The 19338-nt window shown below is 43.5% G+C and overlaps 1 protein-coding gene across 3 annotated transcripts in view; it reads right to left on the bottom strand.

The window, feature by feature from the left end:
* Positions 1-220: 220 nt before the first annotated feature.
* Positions 221-19338, bottom strand: part of ATP8B3 (ATPase phospholipid transporting 8B3) — a 98848-nt gene continuing 79730 nt past the window's right edge. For all 3 annotated transcript variants that reach the window (XM_031948134.1, XM_031948135.1, XM_031948136.1), the window contains 9 exons: positions 15441-15516; positions 14269-14386; positions 13274-13556; positions 12393-12616; positions 7311-7394; positions 6707-6946; positions 3752-3890; positions 2567-2694; positions 221-1822 (listed from right to left, as the gene is read on the bottom strand). In XM_031948134.1, coding sequence (XP_031803994.1) covers positions 1592-1822; positions 2567-2694; positions 3752-3890; positions 6707-6946; positions 7311-7394; positions 12393-12616; positions 13274-13556; positions 14269-14386; positions 15441-15516 — 1523 coding nt within the window. In that variant the 3' untranslated portion in view covers positions 221-1591. The remainder of the gene's footprint in view (positions 1823-2566; positions 2695-3751; positions 3891-6706; positions 6947-7310; positions 7395-12392; positions 12617-13273; positions 13557-14268; positions 14387-15440; positions 15517-19338) is intronic.

Here is a 19338-nt window from a genome sequence, read left to right as displayed (position 1 = left end):
ATTTATCTGGCTCTTCTCTAATAATCTCTCCCATCCCACCCCCAGGGGAAATGAGAGGGTTTTGTTCTCCATGGTCCTAGGTCCCAGAGGTTATTTCTTCGGGTTCCCACAGCAGGAGGGGTAGTCTGTCACCCCAGGTTCAATTCTTCCTTGGCGCGTCCCCCATTCCTTGAGCCCAAAGAATCACTAGCTGCTGTTTGACATTTGCAGCATCTGTACTTTAATCTCCAGCTTAAAGCCCCTCCATCCCTGGGGCCCTGAATTTGAGGACACCCAAGCCCTGGCCTTCTAGGGCTTTTCTGGGTAGGTATGTAGCACTAAGAAGGGAGTTGAGGAGAAAAGGCAGCTGTCCAGTAAAGTCCTGAGAGCCTCCCATGGGGATCAGGATTGAGGCAAGGAGTAGGGCCCTTGTAGGCTGACATATCCAATTTCAAGTAGACTCTGTCACTGAGAGATAAGGTCATGTGGTTTTGGCGTCTGATGATCTGGATTAAAATTCTAACTCTGACACTAACTCGTTGCTTCTTTCTGTGCGTCAGCTTCCCCATAAGAAAAATGAAGGGGACTAAGATAACCACCCCCAAATCCTTTCCGGATCCAAATTCTATGGTATCCAAGAACTTGGATAGAGAGAGGGGTCATTCTGGTATGTCATACCAACATCGACTTTGGGTAGGAAGGGGCCCCTCAGAAGCCGTTTGCTGCAAACTTCTCAATTTCCAGATAAGGAAACTGAGACCTCAAGGAAGGGAAGGGACAGGGGCCTCAGGTGGCCAGAGTAGGAACTATAATCCAGACCCCTGGAGTCCCAAAGCCAAGGCTCTTTTCCTATACTATGAGGGAAGAGTACTATAGCAAAAGATCCCCTCAAATCCTGAAAGATCTGAATTCTCCTTGCAGTTGTGTGTCTGAATAAAGCTCTTTTTACTTCCGGAGTCTGTTTCCTCATCTGCAAGTGGGAAAGGGTGAGATCTGGAAATGCTTAAGTGTTTTTCCAAGACTTAATTCTTACTTAATGTTGGAGTAGCCTGCTACCCTCCTATAAAAAGACCATATGGGCAGCATTCCTGGTTCCTCCATGATCTTCAGGATTCTCTTCTATCTGGATATCAGTCTGCTATAGATCCCCTAAGGACAAAGGTAAATGGAGCAAGGGGACCCAACCCACTCCTCCAAAGGAGACTACCAGGTACAAAAGTGAGATAAAGTTTAACCCAGAGGGAAGTAGAAAATCCCTCCCTGCTCCCATGTCCGAGAGAAGTTATAAATGGGGCTTTGACCAAAGCCAGTCATCTTGGCAACCATCGAACTGGCAGTGGAGGCAGGGGCTAGACTGAGGGTGGGCCACAGAAAGAGGCTTGTGTGGGACTGTACCCTCTCCCCCTTTAAGCATCGAGGTATTCTTTCACCTTCTTGCCATTCCCCATCTTGCCAAGAGAGGTCACTGTTGCATTAAGAGCAATAAAGCAGTAGTTTTGTAGTGGGGGCCATCCCCCCAAAATCTTCTTTTTTAAATGGGGGATTCTTAAAAGGATCCCAGAGTTGGTAGGCTAAAAAGTCTTATATAAAACAGAAGGGGAGCAGAATGGTGTCAGGGTGATTCTTTGACTTTTATGTTTGTCCGTGGGCAAAGTGAGGTGTCCTGTTTGGGGTGGGGTCCTCGAGGGGTCTTGCCACAAATGCTGGCTCCCCGAACGATGAGGTCGGCGTAGCCCTCCTTGTGGGAGAAGGCATAGCTAGAGCGGCGGCGGACCGAGTTCCTCTGGAAGTGGCCCTTGAGTTCCACTGTGCTGACTTTCACTCGAGTGTCTTGGTAAGATTTCTATGCCGGAGGAAAATGAGAAGTTCTGAGAATCTGGGAAGCACAGAGGAAGCAGGGGCTGGGGAGTACAAGGGGAGCGGGGGCCAAGGAATTCATTGGAAAGAGAGGCAAGGATGCCTTTGATGAATAAGGGACCAGAGCATCCATGCCTTGGGACCAGAAGCCACCAGTCTCATTTCCAGAAAGAGCCCCTCTCCCCACCCAAGTCCTCCCAGTTTCCCAGGAAGGGTGAGAAGGTGAGTTAGGTGAGTAGAGTAGTAAAGGAAGCTTGGACTGAGGAAGAATATACCCAAGTTCTGATCCTCTCCCTGATAACAACTATACGACCCAGTATATTGCTTGCTTACCTCAGATTACCTGTCTACAAAAATAATCCCTGGAGCACTGAGCTCACAGGCCAACAAAGTTACATGGCTTAATTAAGACAACCAAAGCCAAACAACTAATAACTATCCCAGCCAGGATTCAGTAACATGATTTGGAAGATTCAATTAGATAATATCTGGGAAAATGCTTTGAAAAGTTAGAAGTCCAAGAAGGTGTGTGTACGGGGGAAGGGGGACCCTCTTTACTCTTAGGTTCTCAGTTATTCTCTCACTCCCCCCAAAATGGGGAGAATTATCCACAATAAGAAAGAAAATGCTCTGCTTGTTTTGGAAAACTGAAAGACTTTCCCCAGAAAGTTGGGTAGATACAGCAGGACTTCAGGGTTTCTTTGAGAATCACTTAGGGTGACTAACTTACCCCAGGTTCAGGCCCAGCAGTGATGTGGCACAGGAGACGGACGGCCAGGGAGGGCATGGTATTTATGACCACAGTCAGCAGCACCACCAGCAGAATATATGGTTCTGTCAGGGCATTTTGGTTGGCATCTAGGAGACAGAAAAATACGAACCCAAATCAGTGCCAAAAATTGAGTTCCAGGAGGGACAATCTGGCCCTTGGCCCTGGGGATGTTTCTCTTAAACAGAGGGGGAAATCACTCTGCATTCTAACTTATCTCTTCCTCTTGCCTTCCCCCCTCTCCATCCCATCCCAGGAGAAAGAGGGCACTAGAAAGGAAGGGAAGGGAGAAGAGTCAAAAAGGAAGAGTGAAGAAAAAAGGGGAAGAAGAGAAGGAGACAGGAAAGAAGAAAAGAGAGAAAAAAGAAGAAGGGAGAGAAACAAGATAATGGGAGAAGAAATGGAGGAGAAAAGGAAAAATGAAACAAAGGAAAAAGAGCAAGGAAGAGAGATAAAAGAGGAAGAAAAAGGAAAAAAAGAAAGGGAGAAAGACAAGGAAAGATAATGGGAGAAGAAATAGAGGGGGAGGAGGAAAAATGAAAGAGGAAGGAAAGATAAAAAAGAGGAAGAAGAAAGAAAAAGAAGAAAGGGGGAGAGACAAGGAAAGAGTGGGAGAAGAAATAGAGGGGGGAAAGAAAAATGAAAGAGGAAGGAAGAGAGAAGAGGAAGAAGAAAGAAAAAAATAAGAAAGGGAGAGAGACAAGGAAAGATAATGGGAGAAGAAATAGAGGGGGAGGAAAAAGAGGAAGGGAGATAAAAGAGGAAGAAAAAAGAGAAGAGATGAAGGAGGGCGAGAGATTGAAAAAGAAAAGGAGACACACAGAAGAAAGATGGAGGGGAAAAACACCTAGAAAGAGATAGGAAGGAAGAGAGAAGAGATAAAGGAGGAAGAGATAGACTGATAAAGGAAAGGGAAGAGACAGACTCACAGAAAAAGAGAGGGAGAAAGACACCCAGAAAGAGAAAGAGAAGAAAAAAAGAGGGGGAAGAAGAGAATGAAGGAAAGAAGAGGAAACTCCTCTCTTCTTGATGTTGTTACTCGACCTCTGAGCAATAGGTACCTAGGAACCTCTTCTGAGGAAAAGTCTAATATCCTTCCCCCTCAGAGGTCAAGACCTTAGTAAGGGATGGTGGAACAGCTCTTACAAGGAAACCGGAAAATGGTGGGGGCCACTCGGAAGGCGGTGAAGTTCTGAGTGAGGAAAGACATCAAACAATAGAGGACCACACTGGAAGAAACAGCCACGATGGACAGGATGGTCCAGAACTTGATTTGCATGGCAATCTGACCGGAGAAAAAGCCATTAATCCTTGGGGGTCTTGGAATAGCCTTGGGGACAATCTCCTGTGGATGTGGCTTATATGGCATCTAGCAGACTGACAGTCTTCGCAAAACAGGAGTGAGAATTTTTTTTAGCCCTCTGTATTTCAGCAGATATAGGGTCCTCTAACCTGGGGAGATGGTGGGGAGGGGCTTCCATTCCAAAGAGGAACCTCCGAGGGAACTGGGATTATCAACCTGCCCAGGGAGTGAAGCTGGGAAGCTTGGGGAAATGGACAGAGAGGAGAAGGGACGACTTCTAAAATGGCAGATTTCTTCTCCATTTAATAGGAACAAAGTCACCAGTTAGAGCTATCTAACGCCAAAAGGGTTGACTCAATAGAGAGGCAGTTCCCTGTTACATGAAAGTGTATGGAACTTTAATGAACTTGACTTCATGCTCTGGGTTGAAGACTGAACTAGATAAATTCCTGTCTCTGACATTCCAGGTTTTTGGTTCTTCCCAGATCTAACATTCCAGGTTCTGAGGCTCTTCCTGCCTCTGACATTCTAAGTTCTAATATTTCTAGGTACTAAGGTTCTTCCCAGCTTTAATATTCCAGGTTCTAAAGCCTTTCCCAGCTTTGATATTCTGTCTGAAATACTAAGGTTCTAAGGTTCCTCCCAGCTCTGACATTTGGTTTTGGATTCTTAGGACTTTCTCAGCTAAGACAGTATACATTCTAATGTTTCCTCCCAGCTCTGATTTTCTAAGTTCTAAGCTCCCTCCTGATATTTCATTTACTACATTCTAAGGGATGTGCCTACAATTTTTTTCAAAATCAAATCCCTTCAATTGTCAAGCCTTGTTGGGTCTGCCTTTATAATGTCCCATACATCAGTTCCCTTCCTCCAATCTCCTGTTGCCAGCTTAGTTCAGGCTCTCTAACTCCCACCAACATTGTTGTATCGCTCCCTAACTGGTCACTCTGCTTCCATTCTCTTCCTTCTCCAATCCATCCTTCATAGATTAAATGAATTATTATCTTAATTCACCCCCCTGATGAGATCAGTTCTTTATTGAAAAATCTCTTTTCCCCTGTCCCCATTGCCTAACAGGCAAATAGACAGCCCTGTTCCTGGCTTTCAAGGCCCTCTATGATCAGGTTTTTTGCTACCTTTCAAGTAATATAGAAATTATATTAATATAGTTATATATATTAATACATACTATATATTATTTTAAAATATAGTATATAATTATATATTATGAAATAATATATAATAAATATAATATATTATTAATATAATTATTAATATAACTATATTAATATAGTTATAATATATTCGTATAATCTTGGTTCCAGCCCAATTAAATGGATCCTCTGAAGTGGTTGCACATGTGAAAATTTTCACTATTTAAAATTATAATTACACAAAATATGGTATTTGGTTCCATCTCATGGAAATATGTGGTACAAATTCAAACAATTCAGCTACTTCAGGGGATTCATTGTTGACACTAATCAGGAGCTAGCTCTCAATCCTCCATTTTCCTCCTGCCTTCTCCTGCTTCCCTGACTTTGCTTTCACCATCCCTCACAACTGAAATACTCTCCATTCTCTCCTCCATTTCCTTCTGATGAATACTTTCCTTTCCTTCAAGATCCAACTCCAATGCCCTCTCCTCCACAAAGCTTCCCCAGATAACACTACTTCTGAATTTCCCAGATGAAAATTAGACAATCTGGGCAGTAATGGATTTCAGAGATCATCTAATGCAACTTTTCTCTCCCCCCCCCCCCAAAAAAAATTTCCTTTCTTCAATACTACAAAACCTGCCAAAAGATCTTTTGCTTGAAGACCTGCAGTACTATCAAGGCATCTTTTAGATGGTTCTAATAGTCAGGAAGTTCTGTCTAAATCTACTTCTTTGCAATTTGTACCCATTGTTTCTCCTCCTGCCATCCAGGACCAAACCAAACCAATCAAATTGCTCTTCCATATGACTTGTTCTTCAGATACTAAAAACAATCCTTTTGTACTCCTAGAGTCCTCTCATCTCCAGGTAAAAATGCCCTGTCCCAAGATTTAGGGCTAGAGTTGCTTTTTTGAACCTAAAACCTTTTCATTTATCCCTCCTGAATTTAAGGACATTAGATCTGGGGAAAAAAAATATGCTAGTCTGTCAAGATCTTACTGGATCCTGACTTTACCATCCATTGTGTTAGTTTCCTCTGCCAGCATTTAAGGCTGAAACAAATCTGATAAAAAGTGTCATCTATACCTTTTCCCAAATCATTGATAAAAAATGATCTTTCTCTCTTCAAATTTACCATAGCAACTTGCTTGGTTCCATCCTCTTGAATGATATCTCCCTAATCTTTTGGATCAGAGTTACTTGTATATGTATCTCCCCCTCCCCCTTAGACCGTAAGCTACTTGAAAGTAAAATCTAAACTAAATCTCTAGCATGTAGCACAATGTCTGTAAATACCATCCATGCTCAACAGCTGTCTGTTAGATGGATAGATGGATGGATAGACGAATGCATGGATGCATGGATGCATGGATGTGGAGAGAAGAGGAAACCTCTGAGGAACATACATGATAAGGAAGGGGAGAGTATCAACTGTGTCCTTCCCTGACTTGTGAGACTTAACACTTGTTAAGAATTTTATAGTGGGGTGGTTGGACTACATGACCACTGAAGCTCTTCCAATTCCCAAATTCTCTGGGGAAAGTGGGACCAGGATTGAGGGTTGGAATTGTGGGCAAGATGGAGATCTAGTGAGCTACTTTGGGATACCACCCCCAATAAAGCAGAGAGAAGGGCTCACCTCAGCAATGACCGAGAGTAGGGCAGATGTGGCCACAGTGATAGCAAAGGACTGATAATCACAGATGCCTCCAGGGCCAGCTATGTCATCAAAGGCCCACAGGGCAACATAGAAATTCACCAGTGATGTGGCAGTGCCGTGGGCCAGGGCCACAAAGAAGACCCAGTAGTTGAAAAGTTGGTCCTTCTGCCCCACACTGTAGAGCTCAGGGAACTCCAAGCACTTCTTAGCACTCATGTCCTTGGAAAGGGAGGTGAAGAAGCTTTTTTATTCTTAGTACTAGATGGAGCCCCCCTCCAGTACCAGCACCCATGAATGTTGGAGATCAAAGGGTCTGTTTAGTAACAACTTACAAAATGTTAACTCCTGGAAATAGGCTAAGACACCAGCAACAACTCTGGTAAAGAACAATTGGGAACCACCCTCCCTATCACTTTACATTGTGCTGGAATTGGGCCGATTTGTCTGGGACTCCTTTTACCCATGACACTAACTTTAAGCAGAAAACCCATATGGAATCTTCTTGCTAATACCCATCCCTTTTCCATGGATCCCCTGAAACCCTAAGGGTTGAGAGGAAAGTGTCTGGAGTGAGAAGGTTTACCTGCTCTAGAAGACCCATGGAGAGCACAGGATAAGCTGTATAGAAGATATTGTAGAGAGCCAGGAACCAACCCTCATATAGTGGCTGCAGAAGGAAAGAGAAAGTTAGCACAAGGGACAAGCAGAGAAGTCAAAAAGAAAAGATGGAGGAGGGAAGAAGGGAAAAGGAAGGGGTGTGTGTCATTAAATATATTCAATATACACAATATAAAAATATTCAATATACACTCAAACATATTCCAAATTGTTCATTCTGCTGAGAGTTGACATTCATGAATAGAAAGCCAGTAGCAACTGATGTTTATTCTTTTTGCTTAAATTAACTAGTCTTATTTATGCTAAAAAAAAAAAAACAAAAAACAAAAGCTTCCATATTTTTACTCCAAGCTGACTTAGAATCCTAGAGCTATGTACTTTGCTTCTAAATTTGCTTTGCAAATGAGTCAGATTAGAAAAGGAATGTCCTAATGGAAAGCTATCTAAGGATAAGATCTTGGTTGAAAACACAGTTGATTACAGATAAAAATGTTTCTCATTTTATCTTACATCTTTATGACTTCAAAGGTTGGTTCTAAAGACAGCTTGAAGAACAATTCACCAAGGTAGAGGAATCTTGGAAAGATTCTAGAATGTGTTATTAAAGGGATGGTTTTTGAACACTTGAAAAAGGAAGCAACCATCATGATACAGCATAGGCTCATCAAGAGCGCATCATGGAAGAAAAAACTCCTTGTTGTTCTGTTGCTGGTACATCAGAAAAAGCCTCTGGATCCTTGGATTTCAGGAAAGAATTAAGGGATTTTTTTCATGATCTCTTTTAGGACAAGCTGGGCTAGTTGATAGTATATTTAGGACTTAGACCAGAGCTCCAAAATGATATTTAATGTGTCAGTGTCAAACTGGAGGAAAGCTGCCGCTTAGAGTGAACAGCCAACATAAGAAATAATCCTTGGTCCTGTCCTATTCAACATTTTTATCAATAACTTGGATAAAAGGAAAAATAAATTGCTTATTAAGTTTGGAGGTGACACAAAACCGGGAGGGGTTGCTATCATGATCAGTGTCAGAATCTGAATCCAGACAAGTTTTAACAGATCAGAACAATGGGTCAAGATCTAATAAAATCCCAGTCTTGGATCCTGAATGGCCATATCACAAGTATATGATAAAAGAGGCATGCTGGACAGATCACTTGAGGGAAAATCTAGGGATGTTAGTGATGAATGAATGTTAGGGATGAATGAATCAATGGTGTGCTAAGGCAATCAAATAAGCTTTGTGGCCCTAAGATACCCTGAGATGCATGGAGTCTAGAATGAAAGAAAGTAAGTCCAGAAAGTCAGAAAGTCCAGAAAAGAAAGTATCACATCTTTCATTCTGGATATGATACTCTGCCCTAGAGTATTTATGATGCTTAGTCCTGGGCGCCATATTTTAAAAAGGACATTGATAAAGGTGAACAGGTCCAAAAGAAAGCCAAAATTGGAAAAGGCACTGAAGACTAAGCCCTATAAGACTCAGTTAAAGAAAATAAGAGTAATGTCATAATACTTGCCTTCTCAGTGGGTAGAGAAGGGGCTAGAGAGGGAGAGAATTTGGAACTCAAAACAGTTGAAAAAATAAATTATTGATATAAATTTCTTAAAAAAGAAAATGAGTCTGTTTAGCTAGAAGAGCCGGATGGAGAAATGGGAAGGATGTACAAGATGGCTGTTTTCAAGTATTTAAAGGACTATTTATAGTTTGGGGCAACTAGATGGCACTGTGGAGAGAATGCTGGGCTTGGAATCAGGAAGACTCATTTTCAGGAATTGAAATCTGACCTCAGATACTAGCTGTGTGATAGGCAAGCCACTTAAACCCGCTCCGATTTCCCCATCTGTAGAATGAGCTGGAGAAGGAAACAGCAAACCACTCCAGTATGAAGAGTCAAATCCAATTGAACAACAACAAAAACTAAACTTTATCCCCAAAGGGCAATGTAAGTGGGGCTTGGTATAAGAGAAATTCTTCCTAACAATGAAAGTTTTTTTTTTAATTTAATAGCCTTTTATTTACAGGTTATATGTATGGGTAACTTTACAGCATTAACAATTGCCAAACCTCTTGTTCCAATTTTTCACCTCTTACCCCCCCCACCCCCTCCCCCAGATGGCAGGATGACCAGTAGATGTTAAATATATTAAAATATAAATTAGATACACAAGAAGTATACATGACCAAAACGTTATTTTGCTGCACAAAAAGAATCAGACTCTGAAATATTGTACAATTAGTTTGTGAAGGAAATCAAAAATGCAGGTGGGCAAAAATAGAGGGATTGGGAATTCAATGTAATGGTTCTTAGTCATCTCCCAGAGTTCTTTCTCTGGGCATAGCTGGTTCAGTTCATTACTGCTCCATTGGAAATGATTTGGTTGATCTCATTGCTGAGGATGGCCAGGTCCATCAGAACTGGTCATCATATAGTATTGTTCTAACAATGAAAGTTATCCCAAAGTAATAGTATGATGTAATGGAAAGGGATCTGAGTTCCAATCCTAATTCTGCCACTTAATCACCTATGTAACTTTGGGTATGTTACTTTACCCCTTGGGCATTAGTGTCCACTTCTATTAAATAAAGAGATTGGACTTAATGACCTCCAAGATCATTCCCAGCTCTAAATCTATGATCTTATGAATTGATCTGAGCAAGCTTAAAAGGGAAAGAGTCCTTATCAAGAGTGTAGATGTTTATGGAATATTATTGTTCTCTGGGAAATGATGAGCAGGATGCTCTCAGAAAAAACCTGGAAAGTCCTCCAGAAGCTCAAGCAAAGTGAAATGTGCTGTATACAAAGTAATAGCAATGCTCTGGGATGGCCAATTATAAACGACTTTGCTATTCTCAGCAGTACAATGATCCAGAACTACTCTGAAGGACTTATATTGAAAAATCCTATTAAGACCCAGAGGAGAAATTCTCTGAATACAGATTGAAGCACTCTCCCTCTCCCTCTTCTTGTCCCTCTCTCCCTCTCCCTGTTCCTTTCTCCCTCTTCTTCTTCCCCTCTCCTTCTTCCTCACTCTCTCTGTCTCTCTCTTCCTGCCCCACCTTTTAACTTTATTTTTCTTGAGGTTTTTTTTTTTTAATTAGGGTGAGAAGTCTATGTTTTTTTCCACAACATGACTTTTATAGAAATGTTTTGTATAATTTCACATGTGGTTTCTTAATGAGGCCTGAGGATGGGGATAAGGGAGAGAATCTAAAACTCAAAAGTTTAAAAAAATGTAAATGTAACTGGGAGGGAGCAGGGAGGATAGTAAATAAATAATTAAATGGGGGGAAAAAAAAAGAGTATAGAAATTATTGGAACGAGATTCCTGGGCAGGTAAGTCTGGACTGTCCTGGATGTCCCAGGAATCTTTGCATTCCAGGACTGTAACTGATTCCCACATTTCAGTGTTTTAATAAAGAAGTATGGAGATGACCAGTTCTGCCTTGGGCCCTATCAAACAGGAAAAGCTTCAAAGGAACACATCCAGCTTTGCTGATGATGGACTTTGCATCCAGCTTTCAAATGATGCACAGCTGCTTCTCACCAAGAAAAGAGATCACCAGAGTAGGATTTTTTTCCCTTTTGGTCCGGGTTTTTTTTTTTGTTTTTTTTTTTGCATAACATGACAAATATGGAAATACATTTTTAAAAATCGCACATGTTTAATCACATTACTTACTATCTTGGGGGAGGAGGAGATAAGGGAGAGAGGAGAAAACTTGGATCACAAAATCTTACAAAAATGAATGTTGAAAACTATTTTTACATGTATTTGGAAACATAAAGTACTATTAAGGAAAATTTAAAATTAATTCTTAAATCACAACATTCACGTGAATGGAGTAAGCACATGAAGGAAATGATAGAGGAGTTGATGAAGACATCATGGTGCATGGGGAAGAACACCCCCTCAAAGACACAAGTTCCAATCCTGGCTCTCCTGTTTGCAACCTGGATGACCTTCAGCCAGGTCGATTTTTTTTTTCCTGGAACTCTCTGTCTCATTTGTAAAATGAGAGTCATATTAAAATGATCCCATCGGTCCCTTTCAATTCTCCTTAACTTGGCTAAATTGGCATGGTTGCACCACAACAGAAGTATACTTTGAAAGTTAAAAAAGGTTCTAAAAGACTCCTTGACCTAAAACCAAGAGTAATTAAAGGACTTAGAAGAGATGCTGGAAGCAGGAGGAAGAGGAACTGGATATCTGAAGGACTATTGAGTTTACTTACAAAAACAAAGAAGGTGGGGGTAGGGAACCTGTCTTGTTATTAAAAGTTATAGAGTAATGGCAAACATCATAGAGAGGGGAGAGGGAGAAAGAGGATGGAAAAAGTGGACAGAGAACGGGCCCTGAAGTCAGAAGGACCTGAGTTCAAATCCGACCTCAGGCACTTAACACTTCCTGGCTGGGTGACCCTGGGCAAATCACTTAACCCCAATTATGGGGGGGAGGAGGGGAGGAAGGAGATAAAAAAAGAAAAGGAAATGAAAACAATAAGAGAGAAGGGATAAGAAGGCAGTAGAGACACAGCTGGGGCGTGGGACCTCGGAGGGCTGGGATTGTCCCGACTCTAGCCCACTTTTGTTTTCCAGGACCTGGGCATGGTGTCCTAAGGAACTAAGGCATGGGTGGTTCTTTGTTAGGTCCAAGGTGAATCGGCTTCTCCTCAGCCCCCACCCAACTGGGTTGTCTGAGAGGACAGGGATACAGGGATGAAGCTGCTAGAGAAGGGAACAGATTCAGAGCTAGCGGCTCCAGGCTAGAATCTCAGCTATTTGTTGCCTTGAGTCAGACAGTTTCTCTGTCAGGGACTTTGTCTTCCCCTCTATAAAATGGGAGGGAGGGACTAGAACATCACTGAAACTTCCCATACTGGATATTCCTCAAGGTACTGGATGCCTGGGCTCACCTTTCCGGTGGAGAGCTAAAATCCCAGGGCAGGGGAGGAAGAAGTAGCTGGGGGAAAAGGGGGAGGAGCAGTGGAGTAGGAAGAGAGCAGGAAGGACGCCCCACAGGGTTGCCCCCATCCCCCCGCGCACCTGAGCCGAGAAGCCGCTGTAGAAAGCGAACCAGATCTGGACCATCATGCTGGCAAAGGTCTTATAGAAAAAGTAGCGGAGAAACTTGGAGATGCGCAGGTAAGACCAGCGGCCGTGCACCAGAAGCAGCCGCTGCAGGTAGCAGAACTGGGCCAGGGCGTAGTCGCTGCACTGGACCGCTTGCATGCCCTCCTGCCCACTGATCCCCACCCCGATGTCAGCGGCTGTCCGATATAGAAGGAGCGTCAGGGGGGATGGGGGACCCGCCCCAATGACCACAGCTGGAGCCCCCATTCCTCTCCCCCTTCCCCAGGACCTCTCAACTAAAACTCGTGCATCCGTCTCTCTAGCTCTGCTGTCTACCCACTAGCTAGCTTTGCTCGGGCCAGCCGGCCCCCACCCATCAGCAGCAGCGTCATTAGCCTCTGTATCATTCCTGAAGGTTTGCCTATAATATGTCACCTGATTTGATCTTTACAACAACCCTAGAAGTGAGATGCCGTTATCCCCATTTCACAGATTAATTAGATGAGGAAAATGAGGCACACAGGTTAAGTGACTTGTCCAGAGTCACATAGGGAGTAAATATGCCCAGGGAGGATTCAAACTCAGGTCGTCATCCATGAGGTACCCTAGACAATAGCTAGAGTCTCCTCCACCTTGAGCCATGGCTGGAACCCGGGACCACTGGTAGCAACCATCTCTTCCCTCTCCCAACTTCACAGCCAGGACTCAAAGACCACCTGCACTCAGTCCCCGGGTCCACCCCCCACCCCAGCGAGAGCCCCACGTGGGACTGCCAGGCCCCAGGGCTCCCCTAGGGGCTGCCCTCGACTCCTTCCCCCATCATTCCAAAGCTCCCCTGACCGTAGGGCGCTCACTCTTGATCATGTTGACATCATTGGCGCCATCCCCGATGGCCAGCGTGATCACTCGCTGGTACTTCTTGACCAGCTGGACGATAAGGGCCTTCTGCTTGGGGGTCACGCGGCAGCAGATGACAGCCTGGCACTGGGAGGCCAGGTCCACGAAGGCTCGCTCGCGTCGGCTCGCCGGGTCCTCCCGGGCACTCTGGACCCCCCTGGGCCTGAGCAGGCGAGCCAGCCAGCTATGCTTCCTAGTGGTCTGGGGCTGCTCCTCCCCGGTCCGGAGCAGCAGCTTGTCCTGGAGGGAGCCGAGAGAGGGGGCGCCTGCCATCACCAGCCGGCTTTAGTCCAGCCAGCTGCCCGCTCTGGGCCCCGGAGTCCTCCGCAGGATGGACGGGAAATGGCTCCTCCCGGGAGGACAGGCCGGTGGAACAAGTCCCCGCACTGCGGACTCAGACCGGCCCATGCTCCTCATATTGTGGAGGGGAAACGGGGGTGGAGGAGAGTATCTGCCCTCCCAGTCTGCACTTGCCCACTCCCGTACACCCAACACACTCACATACAGACAGTTGTGCGCATCTAAATTTGGAACACAGAGTTTTGCAAGGGTCAGTGTTGGAAAAGTATTCATGCATGTATTTTGAAAATGAAAGCTTTAATAAAAAAAAATTAACTTTAAAAATGACATATCACCATAGAAAAATACAGGATCATAGATCTAGAAGAAATCCAAAGAGCAGCTAGTTCAAGCTCCTCACTTCACAGATAAGGAAACTGAGGCTTGAGAGACAAAGCATTTCACTAAAAGGTCTGCGGGTAGTAAGGCAAAGGCAAAATTTGAATGCAGGGCTTCCTTCCACTGTCTCACCCATCATTTTGTTCATTGATAAGTACTCTTTGCCCCAAATATCTCTGCTATAGCTTGAGGGCTTTAAGACAGTGAATGGATGGTCCATTCAGCTTCCTATTTCCAGAGTCTTTCATGACGGGAAATAGGGATTGACACTTACCAAGAAGTCTCCAGTGACCACCAGGGCCATCTTGCTCTGTTGTCTCTGGAATCTTGGACCAGAGTCTTGGGCATCTCTCAGGTTGTTATTGCTCTCCCAATATGCCTCAAGCATTCCACTGCAGGGACAGATTGCACCCCTTCCTCACCGGTCAAATGGGACTGAATCATCCCAGATAGTACCAGATACAGCCAGTGTCAGAGGCCCAGACACAACTACAGCCCCCTCCCACCCCAGAATATCATGGCCTCAAAATTCTGGGGAAGCCCATTGTTCAATGGATGGTCTTGGGTCACATTTCTCTGTTGTAAAATGAGAGATTAGAGTAAAAAATTGCCTCTACGGTAGCTCTCCCAGCCCCAACATTCTACGTTCTAAGGGCCCTCCCAGCCCTGACCTCCTGGGTTCTAAGGGCCCTCCCAGCTCTGACCTCCTGGGTTCTAAGGGCCCTCCCAGCTCTGACCTCCTGGGTTCTAAGGACCCTCCCAGCCCTGACATCCTGGCTTCTAAGTCCCTTTTTTCAGCTCTGCCATTTCTTCTAATTTCCCTTCTAGCTGTGACCTTCTGTGTTCTAAGCCCTCCAAGTTATAACACTCTCTGTTCTAAGACAGCTTCCAGCTTGGACATTCTATGTTCTAAGGTCCCTTGCAGTTCTAACAGTCTCTAGCTTCTAGGTCCCTCTCAGCCCGGGCATTCTATGATTTCTATTTAAAATACATCTGTTGAGAAGTCATGGAGTTCAACAAAAGCAGCCTTGGGGCTGGTCATCACTTCTTCCTGTATGACTGGACAAATCACTTAACCTTCTCAGTCCTACTATTCTTTAGTCTTCCTTCTCTGCAGAATCGAGATTTAAAATTGAATTATAGGATTTTAAGAACAGAGTAGAAAGGGCCCCTGAAACCTAATAGCCCCTGCCCTGCCTGCCTCCCAGGAGTAATGTTTGGATCCAAGGTGTGAAAGCATTTGGAAGGTGTAAAATTCCCCTCCACCCAGGAGGAAGGACTTTCTTGTCATTATTGGCACCCTGGCAGTGCCCTCCTGGCAGTGTCTGCCCTAACAGTGCCCATCCTAGCAGTGTCCGCCCTGACAGTGCCTGCCTTGGCTGGCCATTCTTTGTTCCCAAAGATCATTTGCTCCCATCCCTCTCCCCTTCCTGCCCCACTCCTTACTAGATTTCCTTCTCCTCCAGAATCTCCATATCATCAGATAACAGTCGGCAGGCAAACCCAATGTTCACAGCAGTCTCTGCAAAAGAAAGGGCTCCATTGGATCGGGCCATTTCCTGCTCTGAAATATTTCCCATCTCAGGCCCTTCCGGCTTTAGGCCCTCCCTTGTAGTAGTGGTGGCTGGCAGTGTGGAAGGGATGGCAGTCATCCCATCATAAGAAGTGGACTTGGAGTCAGACAAGGCGTGAAGAACTATGGCAAATGCTACTGGCTTTGCTCATCTCCGACCCGGGACACTCACCAGCTGTATGACTAGAACAGCATCGGCCCCGCAGGGCAGCTGTGAGTTCAAATGAAGATTTAATACCTGGAAGGTGCATTGTAAACTGCAACCTGTAATACATATTTGTGCTCTAATGTGCATGATAAATAATGCTTTCTACAGATGCTATCTGGATATTATGGCTATTATTGCTATTAGCAATAATCATCTTTGTCTACTAATAAGCAACTATAGAACTGCTTCATAATTAAATCATTCTTGTTAATAATAACATCCACGATTATTTCATTATTCATTTTCACGATCATCTTTCCAATGACAAGCTGTGTAACACAGGAAAATTCACTTGAGATCAGAGATTTAAAGCTGGAATGGACGATCCTTTATATCTAATCTAACCCATTCATTTTACAGATGACAAAACTGAGAGGAGGGAATGGAAGAAATTTGCCTCAGATCACTCAGCTATTGCAATACTGCAGAGCTGTTTCAGGTCCTTTGATTCTAAATTCCCTCTACTCTGAACCTAAGTTTCTACATCTGTAAAATGGGGACAATAATCCTCTCTCAAAGGTTCTTAGGATTTAAAGTTAAAATAGAAGTTGGAAATATTCTAAGCCCTAGGGGTCTGCTGGTAAATGTTTAACAATCAACTCTGGGGTGGGGAGGACCCACTTTTAAGTTTAAAAGTTAAAAAAAACTTAAGTTTTTAGGTTTTAAAAGTAAACTTTTTAAGTTTAGTGAACATTTCTTTTTCAAATCAACAGTTCTGTGATTTTATATATAATGCTGACATTTGTCTATCCTTATCTATCGAGTATATTTACTTGATACTATAGTCTAATATATAATAGTATTATGTCTAAAAATGTACCTGTTTTAATTAAAAAATACTTTATTGCTAAAAACAAAAAAAAAAGTTTAGTGAACATTTTAAACATTTTCTCCACTACTTTTGTAAAGTACAGACAAACAACAAGATAATAAAATAAGTCCTGATTTTGTGTATTAATTTCAAGGTGAAAAAAATCAAATCGAAAACTTAACAAGTGGCTTTTCCCTAAGCCAATGAGTTATTTTGGGCATATCTCAGTTACTTCTGGGAAAAATGTCTCAGCCTCTTCTCCCTATAAAATTAATAGGAGTGATCTGCTGGACTGTGGAACTTCTCACAGAGTCTAGCTTTTCCTGACACAGTTGAGTGACGGTTCAATACAGTGACTTCATCTGACAATGTATACACCATTCTGCTGAAGTATCCCCCCACCTCTCTGCCAACAGGAAATAGATCTATTTCACTATCAATTTTCTAGAACCATTATTTAAAACTCTCACTTTATTAGATGAGGAAACTGTGGCCTAGAAAGGGAATGACTTGTCCAGGATCACCCAAGGACTCTTGGAAGAGGAGAGCTGGGATTGCAGTCCAGATCCAGTGCCCTTTCCATTGTACCACCCACCTTACAGGGCTATGGTGAGAAAAAGCTCTATGAGCCTCTATGAGCCTAAACGCCCTGTTAGAAATTAGCAGTGTCATTCCTACACAGCCCCAGCATATTGTCCTGCCTTGAGCCCTACCCTAGAATGGCTATATTTCCCAGAACAAGGAGACATTTTCTGTCCAAATACACACCCAAGAGGCTGGGTTTTTACTAAGAAAATAAAAGCTGTATTAATCTAAAATTCCTCAGAAAACACTCAGCAAACATACACACACGACTGCTTCCCTCAGGCCTACACTAAGTACCTGAATCCATGGTCTTTGGCACAGGTAGAAGGGGTCTGAGCAAAAATGGGCAAACTGAGGCCTGGAGAGTGCTGAGACTCCACATAAACTTCCTGATTCCACATCCAGCACACCTTTCAATAATATTCCAAAGTTTCTTCCTTCCTTCCCTCCTTCCCTCCTTCCTTCCTTCCTTCCTTCCTTCTTTCTTTCTTTCTTTCTTTCCTTCCTTCCAGGCATCAGCCAACAGGGGAAGAATAGGAGGAGAAAGATATTGGACCAGGGGCACAAAAGAGCCTTCTGGGAAGCCCCAGAATTCCACCCCAAACCTTCTGCCCTTAAGATTATGGAGATTATCTTAGTATAACCCCTTTATGCCACAAATGAGGAAAATGGGGCTCAGAGAATTAAGGGAACTAGTAGAAAAGCCAAATTTGAACCCAGGATCTTTGATCCTGCTGTGATTGTGTGCCTTCAAAGGAAGTCACAGATTTCTTCTCTAGACCTCAGTTCCCTCATCTGTAAAGGAGGGAGAACCCCCTGGCCATTTTCTGAGATAGGGCTCAGCCTGATCACGGAATCCCAGAACATCAGAGCCAGAGGGGTCTCAGAGATCATTCGGCTCAGCCTTCTCCCTTTGCTGGCCAAGTCATTGTCAGAGCTGGGATTTGAAATGCAAACCTCTTGACTCCTAAGTCCCAGAGACTTTCCATGACACGAGGCTGCCTCCCTTGGAGACCAGTGTTTCTCAAGCTGGGAGCAGGGCAGCCCTTGGAGAATGGTCTTGGGCTGGTGGAAATGGGAAGCGTCTCACTCAAACAGCTTCCCATAGCTCCCAAGGGCTGCTGGATAAAGTCCCAATTTCTTACTTTGACATTTGAGGTTCTCTAAGATCTTGTCCCACTCTGCCTGTCTAGATGCATCCTGTTCCCAATAAGTCTCTTCCATTTCCCCATATCCCTAACATGGAGATAATGTAGTATAATAGAAAAAACAAAGGTCCTAGGTTCAAATCCTAGTTACCCCAGCCTGGAACACTCCACCTCCTGACTTCCTTTAAGTCACAATTAAAATTTCATTTTCTACAGGAAGCCTTCCCCAACTCTCTTAAGACTGGTGCCTTCTTGTTTAACCTTATATATATATTGGATTATTTACTGTCCAGGGGAGGGGATCAGGGAAAGGGAGGGAGAAAAATTTGAACCACAAGGTTTTGCAAGGATAAATGTTGAAAATTATTTTTGCATGTATTTTGAAAACAAAATGCTATTATTAAAAAAAAAAAAGACTGTTGCCTTTTCTCTCTTGTTTCCTATTTATTCTTTATACAACCTGTTCATACATTTAGTTTACTTGTAGCCCCTCCCCCATTAGATTGTAAGCTCCTTGAGGACAAGGACTAGTTATTGCCTCTTTTAGTATCCCTAGAACTTAGCCCAGAGTAAGTGCTCATTCTCCACTCCTTGCTAGTCCTATCCATCCATTAACACCCACCACCCTCCAGGAAGTCTTCACTGACTACCTTGTCACTTGAAGATCTTGCCTTTCAACCTGGGTTCCACCACTAACATTGACCATCAGTGTTGTAGAGGATGTGCTGGACCCTAATCCTAGACTCTAGACCATATTAACATAAACATTTTCTAAAATTACTATGTTTAGACTTCACCTCCCAAATCTCCCTTCTTCCTTCAAGATTCAGCTAAACATCACCTTCTGCCCACTCTCCCAAACCACTTGGCATTTATTTTGGACTCATTTTGGATATATTTAATCAATATCTACATGGGGTTGATCTCAGATCCTTCCACTTTTTTGTCCTTGTATTTCTAGTGTCTAGCAAGAAGCCTGACATGTTGTTATGGGTCTTAGTTCTGAGCCTGAAGTTAGG

Source organism: Sarcophilus harrisii, chromosome 1, assembly GCF_902635505.1.
Source record: "Sarcophilus harrisii chromosome 1, mSarHar1.11, whole genome shotgun sequence".
In the NCBI taxonomy this organism is placed as follows: Eukaryota; Metazoa; Chordata; class Mammalia; order Dasyuromorphia; family Dasyuridae; genus Sarcophilus; species Sarcophilus harrisii.
Note: the sequence above shows the minus strand (reverse complement) of the source record. Positions and strands in the feature narration are given on the sequence as shown.